This window comes from Carlito syrichta, unplaced genomic scaffold, assembly GCF_000164805.1.
Source record: "Carlito syrichta isolate Samal-C Ts95f unplaced genomic scaffold, Tarsius_syrichta-2.0.1 Scaffold303653, whole genome shotgun sequence".
NCBI classification, from domain to species: domain Eukaryota; kingdom Metazoa; phylum Chordata; class Mammalia; order Primates; family Tarsiidae; genus Carlito; species Carlito syrichta.
In genome coordinates this window covers 156,201-174,828 of record NW_007247749.1, presented here as the reverse complement: position 1 = coordinate 174,828, position 18,628 = coordinate 156,201, and the positions used below count along the sequence as shown (strand labels likewise).

Here is an 18,628-nt window from a genome sequence, read left to right as displayed (position 1 = left end):
AAAACAGGTTGGCTTTGCTGGGGATCACAGCATTATTAGTGTTTAATGCAGTCACACAGTCAATTATTCATTCATTAGTCCACTGAGCATATATTCATTCAGAACCTGAGGCATGTCCCAGAAAAAGTTAGGCACTAGTTAATACCTTGCTAAATGCAACAGATGGACTTCGTGGGGCTTGAGTTTTATGAAAGAGGAAGGTGATAAAAGAAAAAATACAGACACATACATACAGCAAAAAGTTGTAACAGGTACTTTGAAGAAAAGGGACCTACATAAATAATGGGTAGGGTGAGGAATTTTTTAAATCTGGAATTCGGAGGATACACATGCATGTTTGTTACATGGATCTATCAGGTATTGGTGGGGGCTGAACTTCTAGTGTGCCTGTCATCCAAATAGTGAACATTGCATGCAGTAGGTGATCTTTCAACTCTCTCTCCACTCCTTTCTCCCCACCTTTGGAGTCCCCAGTATCTATTGTTTCCATCTTTACCTTTCTGTGTACCCACCCATCGATGACGTAAACCAAAGCTTAAAGAGTGAAAAGGCTGCCGTAAGAAGAGTAGAGGATAAAATAGAGAGGCCAGCATTTGGTCATTAATTCATTAAACAAGTATTTAGTCAGCACTTTCTATGAGCCAGGAACTGTTCAAAGTGAAGAGGAGACACCCAGTAATACACACGTGTGCAAAATTGCTGAATTGAGAAAGGATTTAGCTTGTTTCTGGAACAGAAAGAAAGTCCCAAGGCTGAGTCATACTGAATGGGGTGTGGAGGACGCAGTGTGGTAAAAGATGAGGTTGGGCTGAGCACGGTGGTTCACGCCCGTAATCCCAGCACTTTGGAAGGCTGAGGCAAGTGAATCGCTTGAGCCCAGAAGTTCGAGACCAACCTAGGCAGCATAGTGAGACCTCGTCTCTATAAAAAATAAATGGCTGGGCATGATAGTGCACACCTGTAGTCCCAGCTACTTGGGAGGCTGAGGCACAAGGATCGCCTGAGCCCAGGAGGTCAAGGCTGCAATGAACCAGGATGGTGACACTGCACTTGAACGTGGGTCACTGAGTGAGACCCTAACTAAAAGAAAAAAAAAGATGAGATTGGTGGGGTGGGACTAGATTATGTGAAGAATTGTAATCCATGGTAAGGAGTTTGGATTTTATTCTAAGGGCGGTAACATGATTTTATTTTTTGTGTTAAAAGATTGTTCTTGCTGTTGTGTAGAGAAGGATTTGGAGGGCAGACTGCAGGGAGTAGAAGCAGGGCGATCCATAGGTCAGCAGTTCTAGTTCAGATGAGAGAGTTTAATGCCCTGAAACAGTGGTGGCAGAAAAGACAGAGAAAATGGCATCATTTTTTGGACAGGACTTTTCGGTCAACTGAAAAAAAAAAGGTGAGTGAGAAAGAAAGTGACATAACGGATGATTCTGATTTGTACAGCGGTATAGATGGTGGCTTCGTTAATTACAGGGAGGGAGGATGGCTGAGTAAGTAGTTGGGGACAGAGGACAGGAACTGGGGGAAACTGGGCTAAAGATGAAAATAAATGCAAGTGTCCTAGCCTGTGTCTTAAAGAATTAAATCAACCCCAAAATGGAATTCACTCTTTCATGGGTTAGCATATCCACCATCACTGGAGAATACAGGTGGAAGCTAAAGGGTCACTTATTTGCAATGTTTTGGATACTAATTTCAAGTCGATTTCTAGAGCTGATTTCTAGATGGTATGTGAGAACTTATAAAAGAAAGTAGCAATTTCTTGAACTGTCACTGGTTGAGTAAGAACTAGTTTCTCAGGATCAATCTCATCTCCCTAGTTGACTTTGAGCTACTGGAAGCTGGCACCATATTACTTAATAAATGTTTTATTTAGTTGATTTATTTTGTTATTGGTAGGGAAAACTGGCTTGTGAATTGGAGTATTTCTATCTTATTAAGACAACATTTAACCATCATTTATAATAACTTTTTTAAAATGGAGAGTATAGTCAGGAAAATATTGAGCTAGTAGAATAATTTGCATAAACAAAGTTCACACAGGGGCAGAAAACACAAAGCTGGTTTCCTTCCACTCCCACCCCCGCTTTCAAATGTCTACTGCAAAAGTGTTCCCACAAGAAATGATCCTATTTTAAGGAACCCTTTCTTTCCTGAGAATGGCTGTTCTACAAAAAGTGACTGTTACTGGTAAGAGTTATCATATACCTTAGGGGATTTTAGTGGATAAAAGTTGAGTGAGTCTGTGAAATTTCAACCACGATGAGAAAATATGAAGACACATATACTTTATAACATCCCTATTTCTGAAAAAGCTTTTTTTAAAAAACCTGGAAATGGATGAGACTTGCTTGAAATAATGTTCTTATAAGTTCTTAGTTAAGAGGTGAGAGTGTTTACAATTGGTCTTGTTTCTCTTGCACATTAAATCATATGACACAGGAACAGCACAATGTGAAATTATCAAAGAATCACACTAAAAAATGGACCTAAGAATTTGAAACACAATTTTTCAAAACCTGGTCCTTATCTTACAAACTCAGTAGAAAAAATAGGTAATGGTGTTATTTTGTTGTTGTTGTTTATCCATTTCCTTAGTGAAATGTTTATAAGCAAAACAGTATCCCAAGCAACAAACAAAACAACTTTCAAATGGAAGTTTTCAGCAAAATTAAAGCTTTCTACCAAGGGACATCAAGAAGTACTTGTGGCATTTCCATCTTTCACACCATCAGTACCAAGGTGTGAGAATGACTGCTAGATGTGTGGTCATGGGCCTTTTCCTTTGGGCTGGGTGCTGAATGGAGGGCATTCCAACCCCTCCCTGCAGGTGACGTTTGATAGCAAGTCTCTGGTTCTTCCTTATGAAGCTAGCTTTCAGGGGTTAACGAGTGCAGAGGGCAAGAGATGACTCAGAATCCCCACACCACTCCCAATCCTTCGTGTTGGAGGGGAGTTGGTAAAAGTTATTTGGTCCCAAAGCATTCCTTCCTTCACTTGTTCATTCATTAGATATTGATTAAGTACCTATATTCTGCTAGGCAAGGCCTTTAGTATTGGGGTAAGAAATATGAAAAAGATCCAAACCTAAGTATTCTCTGACTCATTGTGTTACTTAAAAGAGGAATCGAAATGGAGACAGGAAAGAACCCAAAGACAAGCATTACATACCCCCGTAAGATCTCAATTTAAATGACACCATCTGAGAAAGATGGATGGTATCCCCTAGTGAAATTTAATAGGCATCCTACATGGTTGGACAGAGGAGACCTGCTGACCATCCATACTAAAGAATCATTGTTCTCTAATCTGTCTCTATCACATTATTGTATTCTCTTTCCTTCGTAGCATTTACCATGAGCTGAAATTATTTCATTTGACTTAGTTTTTGTCCATCCCTCCCCAGGGACTTTGTCTTGTGTATTGTGTATTCTCAGGCTGAGAACAGTGCCTTGTTCCATGGTGGATCCTTAAAAACATTCACTGAATGAATGAATGATCATCATCATTAACGACCACACTCGAGCACCAGTGTTTCTCTGTCTCCAAAGTGTCAGCAAGATGTCTAAACTAAAAGGCCTCTCCAAGATGTACCCCACAGCTCCATTTCAGGTGGGGGGGGCAGGATGCAGGGAGTCGCTGTTTCATCTCAGAGAGCCCCCCATGAAGCAGGAGTAGAAGCCAGATCCCCAGAATCCCAGAGCTCTTCAGCATTCCTGTGTTCCCTCTGGATAAGTCTTTCTGTGGGGAAAGCAGTATTGGATGATTGCCGTGAATGTAATTTTCAAAGCTCCTGGGAAGAAGAGGAAGCAGTGGGAAACTGCTTCTAGAATTCTGATGAGCTGAACATCAGCATTCTCCCTCTTTGTCTATGGGAGGAAAGTCATCGACTTTGGAACTGGATTCGTAGGGGAGAACTTCGGTGTTCTGCTGTAGCTGTGGCCAGAGGAGTTCTGCTTGCCGTCGGCGAGGGCCTGAGCTCTGCCCGTTACTGGCTGGGTTTTGCACAGCTAAGTCCTTCATTAGAAGTTAGGACTGATATCCAGTGATCTATCACAGAAACAAAGAACAGAGTACCCTATGTTTTCACTCATAAGTGGACCTTGAACAATTATCATAAGACTATAAGAAAGGGATTGGCAGTAGTGGGAAACTGACAGGGGAGGGGGATGGGATTCGCAGTTGAGGGAAACTACCAGGGGAGGGAGGGGCACACCTCATCAACAAGGGTACCTGCATAATCAGCATTTTGATAGCAAGTTTGATAGCAAGTCTCTGCTTTTTTTTATAAACCTGAATTGTACCCCACATCTTTATAATAAAAAAAAGAAGTTAGGACTGGCTGCAGCTTGCAGTCCTTAGTTATATAAAGGTGGGCCACTGTCATTATGGGTGAACGTGCATGTACCTGTTCAACTTTCCCACCTACAGGGGACAGATAGCACATGAAGGTGATGGCCAATATGAGTCCATAAGTAAACAGGGGCATGATTATTTGTATTAAACGAATAAGCACTTGAAGATGTTAGTTTCTGAGTACAACTGAGGAGAATATTCTCAAATAGAATGTCAAAGAAATAGCATTTTAGCCAGGCTCGGTGGCTCAAGCCTGTAATCCCAGCCCTTTGGGAGGCCGAAGTGAGAGGATTGCCCGAGTCCACAGGTTCATGAACAGCCTAGGCAACTTGTCTAGATCTTGTCTCTATAATTAAAAAAAATAAAAATTAGCCGGGCATGGTAGCGCACACCTGTAGTTCCGGCTACTTGGAAGGCTGAGGCAGAAGGATCCCCGGAGCCCAGCAGGTCGAGGCTGCAGTGACCGGGAGTGTGCCACTGCACTCCAGACTGGGTGCAGCCTGGGCGATGGAGTGAGACTCCAACTCAAAAAATAATAATAATAAAATAATAAAATAAGAAGAAACAGCATTTTTTTTCAGGAATATACCTCCCATAAACACACACACACTGTATACACAAACATACACTTTACTAAAAAGACAACATTTCCCATCAGCAAAAACTTTTAGTTCCTGAGACACCGCAGCAGGTAAAGAGAAGCTTCATTTAGGAATTCCAGAGGTCTTCGAGGTTTTCATCCCAAAGGAACTGGCTTGTTTCTCAAATGAGAGATATACACTGTGAAGTACTTGTGTTTATTCAACAAACATTTGTCACGTGCCTTCTGGTATGAGACCAGCTCCAGGCCCTGAGAGTCCAAAACTGAGTTTAGTCTTGATTCCTGCTTCTAGGAGCCCCCAGTCTGGTGGAGGAGGACAAAACTGAGTTTAGTCTTGGTTCCTGCTTCTAGGAGGCTCCAGTCTGGTGGAGGAGGACAGAGAAGTAAACTGAGAAAGACAGTGGAGCATGGCAGGTTCTGGGACCAGGAAGTGGTCTGCGGGGACAGGGAGGGGAGGACCAAGGCCACAGAGAGCAGGTGTGATGAAAAGAGGTCACACTTTAGAGCTTTTCAAATGAAGTTGTATGTTGTGGGGCCCCCGTTTTCTCCTCTTTGAAAAGGGGCAGAGAGAATTAGCCTGCCACGGTTGTGATAATTCAGTAATGTAGAAGAGTAATGTTTAAGAAAGAAAAGCAACATTGAAACCGTAGTCTCCAAATAGCAGCGAGCCACTCTGCTGACCTGTGAATTTAAACCCCTTTTGTGGAGCTTGGGGTCTTTTCTGTGGGTCCTTATTTGTTAGAATACGCCAAGGAGGTACATCTAGAGAAGGCTTGAGCCAAGAATGAAAAACACTCCCTGGCTCAGCAAGGAATTGCTCCTGGGCGGTTGCTTCATGGGTCTTTGTTACAGAAATTGGAGTTTGCGCAGGTAATTGGGGGATCAGGAAACAACCACCCTGGGGACAATTGCAGGCAATTCTGCAACCACCTGGCTTAACTTGGATTCTTGGAAGCAGAGCTTCTTTTGGTTTAATCAAAGGTTTCTTGTGCACCTTGTGGTTCTGCCCTTTATCCCTGATTTTTCCTCCCAGGCTGACAAGTAAGGCTTCCGTCATCTTTCTCGCTCCGAGACGGCCAAGCAGCCCCGCCTGCCGGGCTTGGAAATGGGGCCTGTAGCTGAAGACGGGTGGCCATCTTCTGCCATCTGCTGGCCCCTCCCGTCACCGTCACCAGCCATGGACTGGTTTTGCAAGGATTCCCAGGGAAGGGAAACTGCCCGGAGAGAAAGTATGGGGCAGAGAAGGTCCCTGCTTTTACTGAAAAACAAAGAGATGAGAAGCTGGTGTCCGAGGGCTTTTCCTCCAGGTTGGCTGTGTTAAGATGTGGCCATTTCAAGCAGCAGAGCTAGGGATGCAGGTTTGTTTTGCTTAGGGAGGACCCAGCAGTGCTTTTTAAAGAATTTATCTTATTTTATTTTTAGATCCTTGCCTGGCAAGGCCGATCAAATATGTGAACGCCACACCACTATGGGTTCATGTAAAGGAATCAACAGAAAGCCATGCCAGTAAGAATTAAGGTAGGAGTGAGGGTGTCAGAAATAGGGAAGGGATGGGAGAAACAGTTCACAGCAAGTTTCAGTATTCTTTAGCAGGCTCGAGCTATTTACGGGATTCTGACCCAGATGCCTGAAATACAAAATGAGTAATGCTGAGTCCCTTCTCTCTTGGAGATAACAATCTATTGGGGAGCAGCTAGACCCATGGAGACTTAAACAGGGAGGTGCGGGCGCTGTGACAGAGCATGGTGACTAGGGAGTCCAAGGGCCACAGAGCAGGAACGTGTGTGAACATCAAGCTGGAACTGCAGCGGGTGAGAGGACATGCTGGAGTAGGGGACAGGGCGGAGTTTGGAGACAGCGGCTCATTGGAGATCGGGTGGGAAGGGCATTCCAGCTCCAGGGAGCACTGCTTCTTACACACACATCACCTACCGTCACTGCCATAAGATCTGGGGATGCCAGATACAAACCGGGAGAAAGTTGTTAAAACGGTAGACATCACACAAGTCATTGATTCAGTCCAGAGAAATCAGCAGAGGCAGGGAGAAGCAGGCAGACACAGAACCCTGGACACCAGAGAGCAGAATGGAAAGGAACCTCTGATCCTAGGGAAAAGGCCACTTTCAGTCAGTTGAATAAGGGCAGAGTCTTCCAAGCAGGTGTAAGTCACAATCAAATACTCAAAACCTTGTGAGTCACACTTGTCTTAAACTGTCTGAAATATCCGTGCAACCTCATCTAATTGCTGAAGTAGCTATAAGCTCAAAGATATCAACTGCGACATTACTTGGAATCATACATATAAGGTTCAGGAGAGGAAAAATGCTTAAGTAAATTATGGGACCGCCATCGAATGGGCCAGTGAGGCCAGGGAAAATGATAATTCTGAAACCCGCAGCACAGGACAAACACTTGTGAAAAAAAACCAAGATTCAAACCTGCAGAAAAACAAAAATATTCGCAAGGAAAAATACTTAACTGCTAGTCATACTGTTGTTCTTTTCTCTATCTTTTCTCTACTATCTATGCTTTGTATAACATCCTCATATTGCTTTTGTGATGGTTTTAAAATATACAGAAGCTTAAAAGTGAAATGTGTGTCCTGATAAAAGCACAGGCAAAAATCACCCTAGAAAATAATGACCGTGTGTGTGTTTGTTTCTGGTACTGCAGATTCTGTTTCCCTCCTGATTGTGCTTCTGTGTGTGTGGCACATTCATCCTGCCTGTTAAGTCTGTCCCCAGTCTTTCCCTTGCCCACATACCCCCCTCCCCCTCGCTCCCTGGATCTGTGGGACGTGTTGTGATGTCTGCTCGCTAATTTTGCTGTGACTGGGGCTGGTGTCTGGTTGGTGATTCATGTTTGTTCCAAAGTTGTACATCTGTGTTCGTTGCTTCGAAACAGTGCCCCAGGGAATATGAAAGGCCATTTGTCTCACTAAGGCTGCTTCTTTGCACCAGAGGCTTCTTCTCCGCCTCCTTCTAAATTCCAGCAAGTTCTCCTAGCAGGGTAAGGAAGAAAGAAAACAAAAATCAATGAGGGGCAACATGGAGAGAGTTTGGCAATCAGGGTCTAGTCCCAGCTTACCTGGAAGGAGGGAGCTTCCTGGATACTAATACTAGCGACAGAATGCCGGTGATGCTAGCTCTAGGAGTAATGCTTTGTGAACTCACCCATTGCCCATCAGGAATGCCTTTAGCCAAAAAGAGGGCAGGGTGAGCCTTGGTGGAAACCCTCAATGCAAAACGTTCTGAGAATTTGGTGAGCCCGCCCACTTGGCACCTCTTCTAAGATTTTAGCATAGATGCACACAGAAGTGATACCAATAGTATTCAGTGCCTAGTACTGCCTAGCACTGACCAATTAAATGGACACAGGCCATGATGCTTCCAGACACCAACTCTTTAGTTACTAGATCTCTGGGAAGTTTAGCCAGTTCTAGACGGCCTGGGGCAGAGGCTGGATGCCCACTGTTAAAAAAAAAAAGTGTTTCAATGTTCCAATATCCAGAAAGGCTATATGGATACATGCCAGATAAACAACAACATAAATACACATGACATTTCTAAGCTCGTGCCCACTGCTAGGCTCTGTGCAATGCTACCTTCACCTTTGAAGAATCCACCTTTTTTACCCGTAAGAAAGATTCGGAGCCAGCACCAGGACCTACTGGTCCTAAAGGATTTGGTGTCTCAGGAGAGCACTTGTCCACAAAGGGGCTCTTCCTTTTGTCCAACAGCTGGCACAGATCTCACCCAAAGGAAGTCTGCAAGTCAGCTTCATTAGATTTCGACTTGCCGCAATGCATGTGACTCACAACATAGCTCTACGGCAGGCAAACAGGCCAGTAGGTGGGGGAGATTGCCCCCATGCCCAGACTAGGGTCTTCCAGTTCTTGCTCTATGAGTTACTAGTCTGTGATTTTGAGCAAGGTATTTACATCTCTCTAAGCCTCACTTACCTCAGCTGTACGATGAGATCGTATTTTACATTTCTTAGGATCATTGGGAGAAAATTGAATAATGTATCAAAAAGCGCTTTGTAGGCTGGGCACTTTGGGAGGCTACTGGAGCCTCATGCGAACTGCACATGAGGCTCATTGCTGGGGTCTAACCTGGTAAAAAGCATCTTCAGCTCCTTATCCTCTTCACCACGTGTCTCTGCAAAGCTTCAGCTGGGAAGCGGTGTGTGTCCTAGAGAAACACGTGAGAAGAGGAGGGCTGTCACTGTAAGACTGAGGGAGGTCGTGGGTGCAGGAAACATGCATGTGGAACGATAAAGGAGAGGGTGCAAAGGCCACCGTGCCCAGAGTAATATCAGGATGGGGGAGAGAAAACAGGAGACACCATCTCTACCACTCCCATGTGTTCATCGAACAGAGCTCCTTCAAGTAATTCTGGGCTTGAGGGCACCTTCCCGGAGGGAGTGAGGCAGATGGGAAACCTTACTGGCACTCTGGGGGGAGCCGTGAGTGCCTTTTCCCCTAGACACAAAACTCTGCAGCTGGAGAGTCATTCCGGGTGATCAGATTCATTAAGTCATTTTCTGTGGTCGAACTTGCCTATGAGTGTTCAGTCTCAGGCTGGGCCACCATCTCATCACCCAGTGATGGTTTTCAGAACACTTTGTTCCTGGGGCATTTAGAAATGTGCATGTTGTATTTTTAATGAGACTGTGATATTTGTGGCAGGAAGAAGTCTTCCAGCTAGGATGACTGCTCAAGTGAGAGTTCGGTGTCTGACACCTAGGGCTATGTTAGATGCTCCCTCTAGAGCTGCTTCTTATCACCTAAGTGTTTTATGCTTGGCTCTTGTTCTGAACTTGTCTAAGTTGCTCATATCTCTGAAAGGCCATAGAGTTTGCTTCTGGGTTCAAATTCTGACACCATTATTTGCTGATTACTGGAGTAAATGGCTGAACTTCTATGGGACTCGGATTCCTACATCCAAAGTGGAAATAATAATGACTGCAGCTGATAACTGACTGCAACTCAGAGCTTCTTTGAGGATTAAATCTTTTCACAAGGCACAGAGTTTTGTGTGCAGCGCCTGTCACACAGTACCTGTACACATTGGTTCTCCGTGCATGCTACATGTCCACCCGCATGGTTCTCTCATGACCTGGGTTTCCTGCTTTCTCTTTAAGCTTTGATGTGGAAAATGGCCCTTCCCCAGGCCGGAGCCCACTGGACCCCCAGGCCAGCTCCTCTTCCGGACTGGTGCTTCACGCCACCTTTCCCGGGCACAGCCAGCGCAGAGAGTCATTTCTCTACAGATCAGACAGTGACTATGACTTGTCACCAAAGGCGATGTCAAGAAACTCTTCGCTTCCCAGTGAGCAGTAAGTACAAGCTCTGTCTGGTTTCTGTCTCACACTTACCTCATCCCTCACCCTGTCTCAGCGGCAGCAACAACTGTGCCCCTTCACCCGTGGGAAGGACAGGGGAGAAAACACAACATGAACAGAGGTGACGACGATGACCATCTTAAGGGCATCAACGCTTTCTGTAGTTGGGGTCTCCAAGGGTGTCTTAAGCATAGTGTTCAGTACATCTAGTACTGAGACTTAAAAAAAATTTTTTTTTATTAACTTCATTTCCTGAATTGCTAAATCGTTTGCAGGATGAGAACCTTACATTTTTTACAAATCACACTTGAATTTTCAGCCTCATGTGCAATTCGCATGAGGTTCCAGCAGAGAAGAAAACTGGTGGTTGGTTACACATGTCCTCTCTTGGTAGCCTTTACTTGGTGACGTTGAATAAGCTGTCATCCAGCCACATGCCTCTGTCCCCTCTCTGGAACCTTAACACAATGCCCACTTGTGGCCTGGCTCCTTGGTATGACACAGCACACTCCACCACCCTATTGAGCACAGCTGATATTTTGTTTTGCTACTATTAATTGTAAACCTCTAATTTTTATTTAAAGAACAAAGACTGAGCTATGTTGCCTGTTTATTAAATTTCTGAAACCAAATAAAACTGGATGCTGGAATTCATGCCTTAAAAGGTTTCTGGGCACACATACAATTGTTTTTAATATCATATGTTATAAAAGTATCAGTATCTTCTTAAAGTTTCTAGCCTAGAAAATTCCACTGGGTTCTCTTCCGCTATCCGAAAGAAAGCCAAAAAGCTTCACCCTCTTATGAAAGGGGTAGGAGCTATTTTAAAGCTACCAGCAAGAAAATGTTCCCCAGGACACTTCTGCGAGAAAATTTTAATAGAAGCGCCCCTGTCCTAAGTTATCTCACTCATATGGGCCAAAATTCTTTTTTCTCAACTATTTGGCAAATGTTTACTGAATCTCTCCTACGTGCCATGCATTGAGCTAGTCTCTGGGGATAAAAGAAAAGCAAACAGTATAAAAATCACAGATGAGTTAAAAAAAAAAAACGGATCTCTAAGGTTTACATGCTCTCAGGGAGGTTGCAGTTAAATGGGAAAGATAAGAGGACCACACAGCATGGAAGGAAACTAACATGCAATGAGCACAGACAAAGGGGCCAGATTCATTTACATATGTTATCTCTGCTCATCTTCATAGTAACCCTGTGGGGTAGATACCATTATTATCCCCTCTCTAGATGATGCAACTGTGACTGAGAGATTGAGACACTTGCCCCACCCCATGTCTGTATCTCATGCTGTCTCCTATGATATAGGATGATCGTATCCAAAACTTCTGGAACCTTTCCAGCCATGTTCTTGAAACTGCAATGTAGCATCTCTACTACCAGGTAGAAAACAGATGACTGCAGAAGAGGTGGCCAAGGCAGGAGGAAAGGTCACCGCTTTGCTGTGGATCTTGTGAACCCAGGCTGTCGCTCACAAAAGTTTCAACAGGGGGGCTCTGACAGTCCAAGTACTAGGATTTCTCACCAAGATAAAAACCTCTCTACACTTCAATCTTGCAAGAGCATAGGACATGTGGTGAGCTCATAGTAGCTTGAGTTTTATTCACTTAGTATTTGACAGGCAAAAGACGAGCTCTGGAAGCCAGTCATTCCCCAGATGAATTCCCCAGTTCTCCAAAAGCTTGCCAAACAGCATGACAAGTTTTCCCAGAAAACTCTAACCAAAGTCCAAACTCGGATGCTTCCTTACAATCCAAAGTTATGAAAATTTTGAACTTGCAGAGACCTTACAGATGACAGTCCCACTCCATCTATAGCTGTTGAAACAGTTCTGAATAGCTGCGTCCCTCTTGCTAGTGGTGTTACCCTCTTTTCAATTTTACTGACCAGTAAAATTTCCCCCTAACTCTAGAGCCCATAGTGTTGCCAACCTTAATTTTAGGCAGGTAAAAATTATATAAGTAAATTATTTAGTATCATTCTTACTTTTTAAAGTTAAGGACTTAAAAAAAGTAGGAAAGGGTCATTCTTTCATGTCAAAGAGCTGCTCCCAAGAAAACAAAATTGGCAGCATAATATTACCCCATCAAGCATACTGATAACAGGATATATTAAAATATTGGAGTGAATAAAAATAGTGCAAGATTTTGTCTTGAAAATACCACAATATTACAGTAAAAACTTTTATATATTTGTCAATTTAGAAGTTTGTATTTCTCAACACAAGAAGTAGAGTTTGAATAATATTCAGGTCCTTCTGGCATTTAATTTTATCGGGTTCATGCTGGAAAATTCAGTATCTGGATTTGAACCACAGTCATACCGTTAAAGCGATTTCACCCGACTGTTACTCTTTAGGCTGAACCAAAATAGAGGAACGGCAGCCCCCAAGCTTCCACTGCTTCCCTTGCCTCCACTCCTAAAGCCAGGAAGAATAAGAAGGGTGATGGTGGACCAGGAGTTTTGAAGCGAAGGCCATTGGGTGGGGCCTGCAGGATGTTCCCTGCTCAGAAGACCCTCATACCCAGCTCGGAGCAGTCATTAATTTTTTTACAAAAGGTGAAAAACTTGATTCCACTGTGCTAGAGGAAAGCCTGACTTTTTAAAATATTTCTTATCTGAACTCTTTCAGAAAAGTAAGAGGGAATTGGGGGGGAGTGAGTGAAAAGATATTGAGAATAAACCATGAATGGGAAATTAAAAGTGGCTTTAACTTTTAGCACCAAATGAGAAATCAAAGTCAGCCTTTCTAGCAAAGTAAATGAGATCACCATTGGGTCCCAGGAGAAAATTTCAGATGTTTTCTTAGATGTGGCAATAATCTGTTGCTTTCTGTTCAGTTCCTGTATTGTAGTCCTCTCTAACGTAATGGCTTCGTATACTGAGGTACGGATTTCCTCATGGGAACATAAAGTCCTGGAAACTGGTGAGGCCACTTTTATTGCCCCAAACTGTGAAAGAAGCCATCCTAGACAGGATGGAGTTTTGATTATTCACCTGCAAAACCACAGAGAAGGAGACTCCATATGTTTTTCTTTAATTTGATCATCCTATTTGCAAACCTTTCCAGAGACAAGGAGATTTTTAAAGCTGCCATTTGCGTGAGGACTAAGTGGTCTCTAAAGAGAGCAGTCAAGGGAAATAAGACCTAAGAACCAAGAGAAAAAGCAGAAATAATAGTGCAGTTAAATATAAGACCTGTTTATTGATGAACAACCAAAGAAGTACAATGTGGCTTTTAAGACTAGAGTTAGACCTACAGTCATCACACCTATGAGTACTGTGGTTTTTAAGACATTGAATCTCTCTCATTGTCTTTAAATGACCTGTGAATAAAAACACACATTTACTGAGCATTTTTATATACTATATACTATTTAAAGTACTTTACATATATAATCCATTTAATCTCTGCATCCCATTTGGTAAGTAAGATAATTTTCTTGTCTTAAAGGTAAGGACATGGAGGCACAGAGAGGTTATGTGACTTTCCCGACACATGGGAGCCAAGACTTGAACCCAAGGCGTCTAGGAGGTTAACCATATGAGTATTCGATCCTTAAACAGGCTCTGAATGAGCCTGAAAAACAAAAATAATTGTCGTAATCTCTGCTCCGCCAACTTTTCCAGCTGTTCTAAGGATCGCATTCGTTCTTTCTTTTAATAAACATTTACTAAAATTTAGGCACTTCGTTAACAAATAAGACAATTTCTGTGTCTTCAGAGGTGCTCAACAATTAGCAAGTCGACGGGAAGTTCTAGCAGCTTCAGAGAAGGCCAATGGCAGAGGCACGCAGAAGCCTGGGAAGTCTGACCAGGCAGGGTGAGAGGCCCCCTTGGGGGAGGCTGCAGTTCAGCCAAGGATTTGGCAGGCAGGAGGCGAGGCCACATGCAGATTCCCCAGTTGTGAAGGAGCATTGCGGGGAAGCACAGCTCAGCGTGGTAAGGTAGAGAATGTGAGATGGGGAAGCAGTGAAAGATGAGGCAGGAGAAGGGAGCAGGGGTGCGTGGTGGAGGGCCTGGGCTGAGGACTGGGCCTGTGTCCTGCAGGCAAGCCGTGGGACCTGCAGAAACCTCTTGAGCGGAAAAACATGTCACTGACATATGTTCTTGAAAACCAGCTCTGATTGCAGTAGAAAGAATGATTTGGATAGTGGACAAGCCTGAAAAACCAGGACCCGAGAGCGAAATGGAAGGCTGCTATGGTAAGCCAGGTGACTGAGGAGAGAGATCCACATGAGAACAGCTTCAGAGGACAGTTACTACATAAATTAGGAGCAACAGAAGTTGGTGGTTGATTGTAGGGTCGGGGTACAGGGAGGTTGCAGTCTTGGTCAACAAGATAGGGGCTGGCGCCACTTCCTGGGATCAGGAGCATTCTCTCATCACACGAAGCAGTGTGTATGAAAGTGCTTTATAGAGTATAAATACAATGCAAATGTGAGTCTTCTTAATTGCAGCAAGGAACAAACACGAATATTTTTAAAGAAACTCTCACAAGCTAGGAATACAGACATGTAACCCTTCAGTTATTAATGCTTATGAGGAGATTGTGACCTGGTAAGCTCATCTTAAGTTGAAAATATGATAAGTCAAAAATGCATTTAATACACTACCAAACATCCTGACAGAGGCTAGCCTATGGGCTCAGAGCTCTTACATTAGCCTACGGTTGGGCAAAATCATCTAACACAAAACCCATTTTATAACAAAGCATTGAATATCTCATGGGATTGAGTGAATACTGTACTGAAAGTTAAAAGCAGATGCTTGTGTGGGTTCTCAAGTATGGTTCTACTGAATGCACACAGCTTTTGCACTGCTGCGAAGTCAAAAAATCTTAAGATGAACCATCCTAAGTTGGGGATTATCCTTATAAAAATAAAGATATCTATTATGAAGAAAAATAACTGTAACTAAGCAACTTAAGTTCTTTTTTGTGGCAAGTACTGTTATAAAGAGTTGCACATATGCAATAACTCATTTGATTGTTACAGAACTCTGTTTTATGGGCAAAGAAGTAGAGACATAGACAGGCTGCCTAATGTCTCATAGCCAGTAATAATGCAGCTGAGAAACAGACCGGTGCAGTTTAGCTCAAAAATCTGTGCTTTTTGCCACTGTCGTATACCTCTCTCTGTAAGAAAGGCTGAAATCAGTTCCAAGAAAAGTTCGTGTAAAATTCTGTGGGCGCTGAGGAAACAGAGAAAGGCGAAAATAATTAGTAAGATTCAGATGGTCATCGTGAAAAGCAGCATTCTTCTCTCTAGAAAATCATTTTGGGTTTAGAACCTACTTGCCTTCGGTTCTAAGACTCCATCCTAGGACTGGAGGGGCCATTGCCAATTATTCCTTGAAGCTGTAATGTGCTGGTTTTGCCACTAGATGATGCTTGGGCAACGGTTCTTAATACCTGTTCAGAAGATTAAGAAATGCGTCTGTTTTCACAATCAATCAAATGTTTTGTGTTTTCCCATGTCATTTGATTTTTGATTAGTCATTTATCAAATTGCAATTTTTAAAGATCCAGAATAGTTCCATATACAATCTGGCCATGCTCAAATGGGAGATTTTTAGTTTTGTTTTGTTTCTTTCCTGATACATTCTGTAAATTATCTGATCATTTCTCTAACAGCAGCTGTCTAACGGGCAGCATTAACTTTTTCAGCTCTAATCCTTTAAGGAAGCCTGTTTTGGGGATCCGCAAATTCATCTTTTGCTTCTGAATGTTCTTTCCTCCTAAACTTCAGGAGTTCCATGATGAGAAAGTCATGTTGACAACGTGCTTTGTTAATGTCGGTTTACCTCCCTCTAATCTTTAGTTTGTGCAGTTTAAGTAACTTCCCGATTCGTTCAGTAATACATCAGCTAAGGCACCACCTGTGCGTGAGATTTAGCTTTCATCAGACTCCTGAAATCTGGGAGCTCTGCTCAACTCCAAATCCGTTATCTCATCCTTGACTCACCCCAAGGTCTTACAAACAATGTGAACTTCACGTCAGACATCAGAACAAGCCATAAGATCTTTCACCCATCTCAAAGTTCATCCCAAAAAATAGCTTGGGATGGGGCAGTTTTTGATACAGTTCACCATGCTGCATTTAGTTCAGCTGCTCCTCTCTTGATGATTCTGTCTCCCCTTTGGCTTCTTTCCAGGAATGGAGAGATTCTTCCTTGGCTCCCCATCCACATGTTCGCCTGGCTCAGGAAGTCATCCCCTGCACAGCCTTACCTATCCTAACTGTTGTAGGGAACGCCTAAACCTGTACCTCGAATTCCTGTATTTCAGTCTTCTGCTTTTTGGCTCCACTGGGATGTCAAAGAGTATCATAAAACCCGACAGTTACTTGACAAACTCAGGGAGCACCTTAAACTCCCCAAACGCCCCCTCACTTCCTTATTTCTACTCGTGACTTCACTGTTTTCTCAGATACTCGCTTTGTAAATGGAAAACAATACTTCTTTTTGACCCCTTACTCAAGTAAGTGTGGAGTCCTGTAAGCCCTCTAGGGTCTCCTCAACTGGTCTCATTCTGCTTTTTCTTGGCCTTGCCTATTCCTTCTCTGAATGACTGCACCATCTCCCTGACAATTCTTCTGGTACTGTCCCCTCTCCAACCCATCCCACTGAGACCATAGCATTTTACTTTCTAAAACACTTTTATGTTCACTAAAAATCTTCACTGGCTCATTTCTTCCTACTGAGCTAAGCACCAACACTCTATCATCTCTGTCCAGACTGCCCCTAATATGGGTGTGGCGGACCTTCTACCCTTTACAAATGTCTGTGGTTAATGTGCTCAGGTTCCCCCAGACAGCCACCAAGCATCTCAGTGAGCTTGTTCAATATTTTTATTTTTTAAATTTATTATTATTATTATTATTGTTTTCTTTTGAAGACGAGGTTTCACTGTGTGAACCAGGCTGGAGTGCAGTGATGTGATCATAGCTTGCTGCAGCCTCAAACCTCTGGCTTCCAGCCTTCCCCCTACCTTTGCCACCATGCCCAGCTGGGACTACAGGTGCATGCCACCATGCCCAGCTAATTTTTGTGTTTGTTTGTTTGTTGTAGAGATGGGAGTTTCACTGTGTTGACCAGGCTGGTCTCTAACTCCTGGCCTCAAAGGATCTTCCCTTCTTGGCCTCCCAAATGGTCCTCAGGATTACAGGCGTGAGCTACTGCTCAAAGCCTACTTTCTATCTCAGTGACTTTGTTCTTGCCTTTTCTCCCATTGGTGGACTCTACCATGCATTTTTAAAGCCTGCTTCTTATCTCAAACACCACTCACTCACTGGATCAACCCTTGCCTACTTTCTCTGAACTGTAATTATCACCTCTCTTTTGGACTTCATCAAGTATCCATTGTTTGTCCTCATTCTGTGTTTAAAATGTCTGTTGCAGTCTTTAAAATGCTTTTTTGTCTCCCCTGCTCTGTTTTAATTTGGGAGATCCTGGAGTCTGCATAATTTGATGTGTCAACTATGCAGCATCATCATAAAATAGGAAGCACAGTGTTTAAAAGCACAGATTTTTGGAATCAATCAGTCTCAGTTTTTCCATTTGGAATCAGTCATTTCTTCCACTTACTAGCTATGCGCTAGTTAAGGAGTTGTTTGACTGCTCTGAAGTTTCATGTCATTTTCAAAACAGAAATATTAGAGAACCTGCCTCACAGCCTTGTTACAAGAATTAAGTAAGATAATATACATAAAATGCTTAACAATTACTCATTGCCCTTGTGCAGTTAACCGATAAAGCACCATATTTGTGTGAGGATCACACAGACAGGGAAAGTAGACCAGACCCTGAGGGGAGATCAATGCACCATTAGATTCACGCTGTCATAGCAAATCAACCTGATTTTGTGACTGCCACTCAGTCCTACATGTCTTCTAGTATCTCCAGTAGGAACTTGCTGAATACAGGCTTAAATAGATTTCTTGAAGTCTGTGCCAGATGGGAGAGAGTACACTTCTGAAAACACAGTTTTGATTCTTTCTAAGTTCAGATTTATACAACACTAGGTGCTACCTAGGTCTCTGGGACAAAATGAGTGACAATAGTACGGTTTAGAATAGGTTCAGCCACACAGTTCCATTAAAAGCTTATCCTTGGGTACTTTAAGAAAAAAGTGACATTAAAAACAAAAAGTAATGGGATTCCCAGACAGAAGTCTGTACTTAAATGGCACTAAAGCTGTGGTTCAAATCAACAAAAGCCAGGAAATCCAAAGTTCACCTTTATCCAGACTGTTCAGCCACTTTTTCCAACTGTGTGTGTCCCTGTGGGTCCTCCATTTGAATTTCCTGGCTC

General features: G+C 43.1%; 1 protein-coding gene across 2 annotated transcripts in view; it reads left to right on the top strand.

Moving 5' to 3' along the window:
- Positions 1-18,628, top strand: part of PDE4B (phosphodiesterase 4B) — a 607,742-nt gene that overhangs the window by 459,349 nt on the left and 129,765 nt on the right. For both annotated transcript variants that reach the window (XM_021712820.1, XM_008058935.2), the window contains one exon: positions 10,103-10,297. In XM_021712820.1, the coding sequence (XP_021568495.1) occupies positions 10,103-10,297 (195 nt within the window). The remainder of the gene's footprint in view (positions 1-10,102; positions 10,298-18,628) is intronic.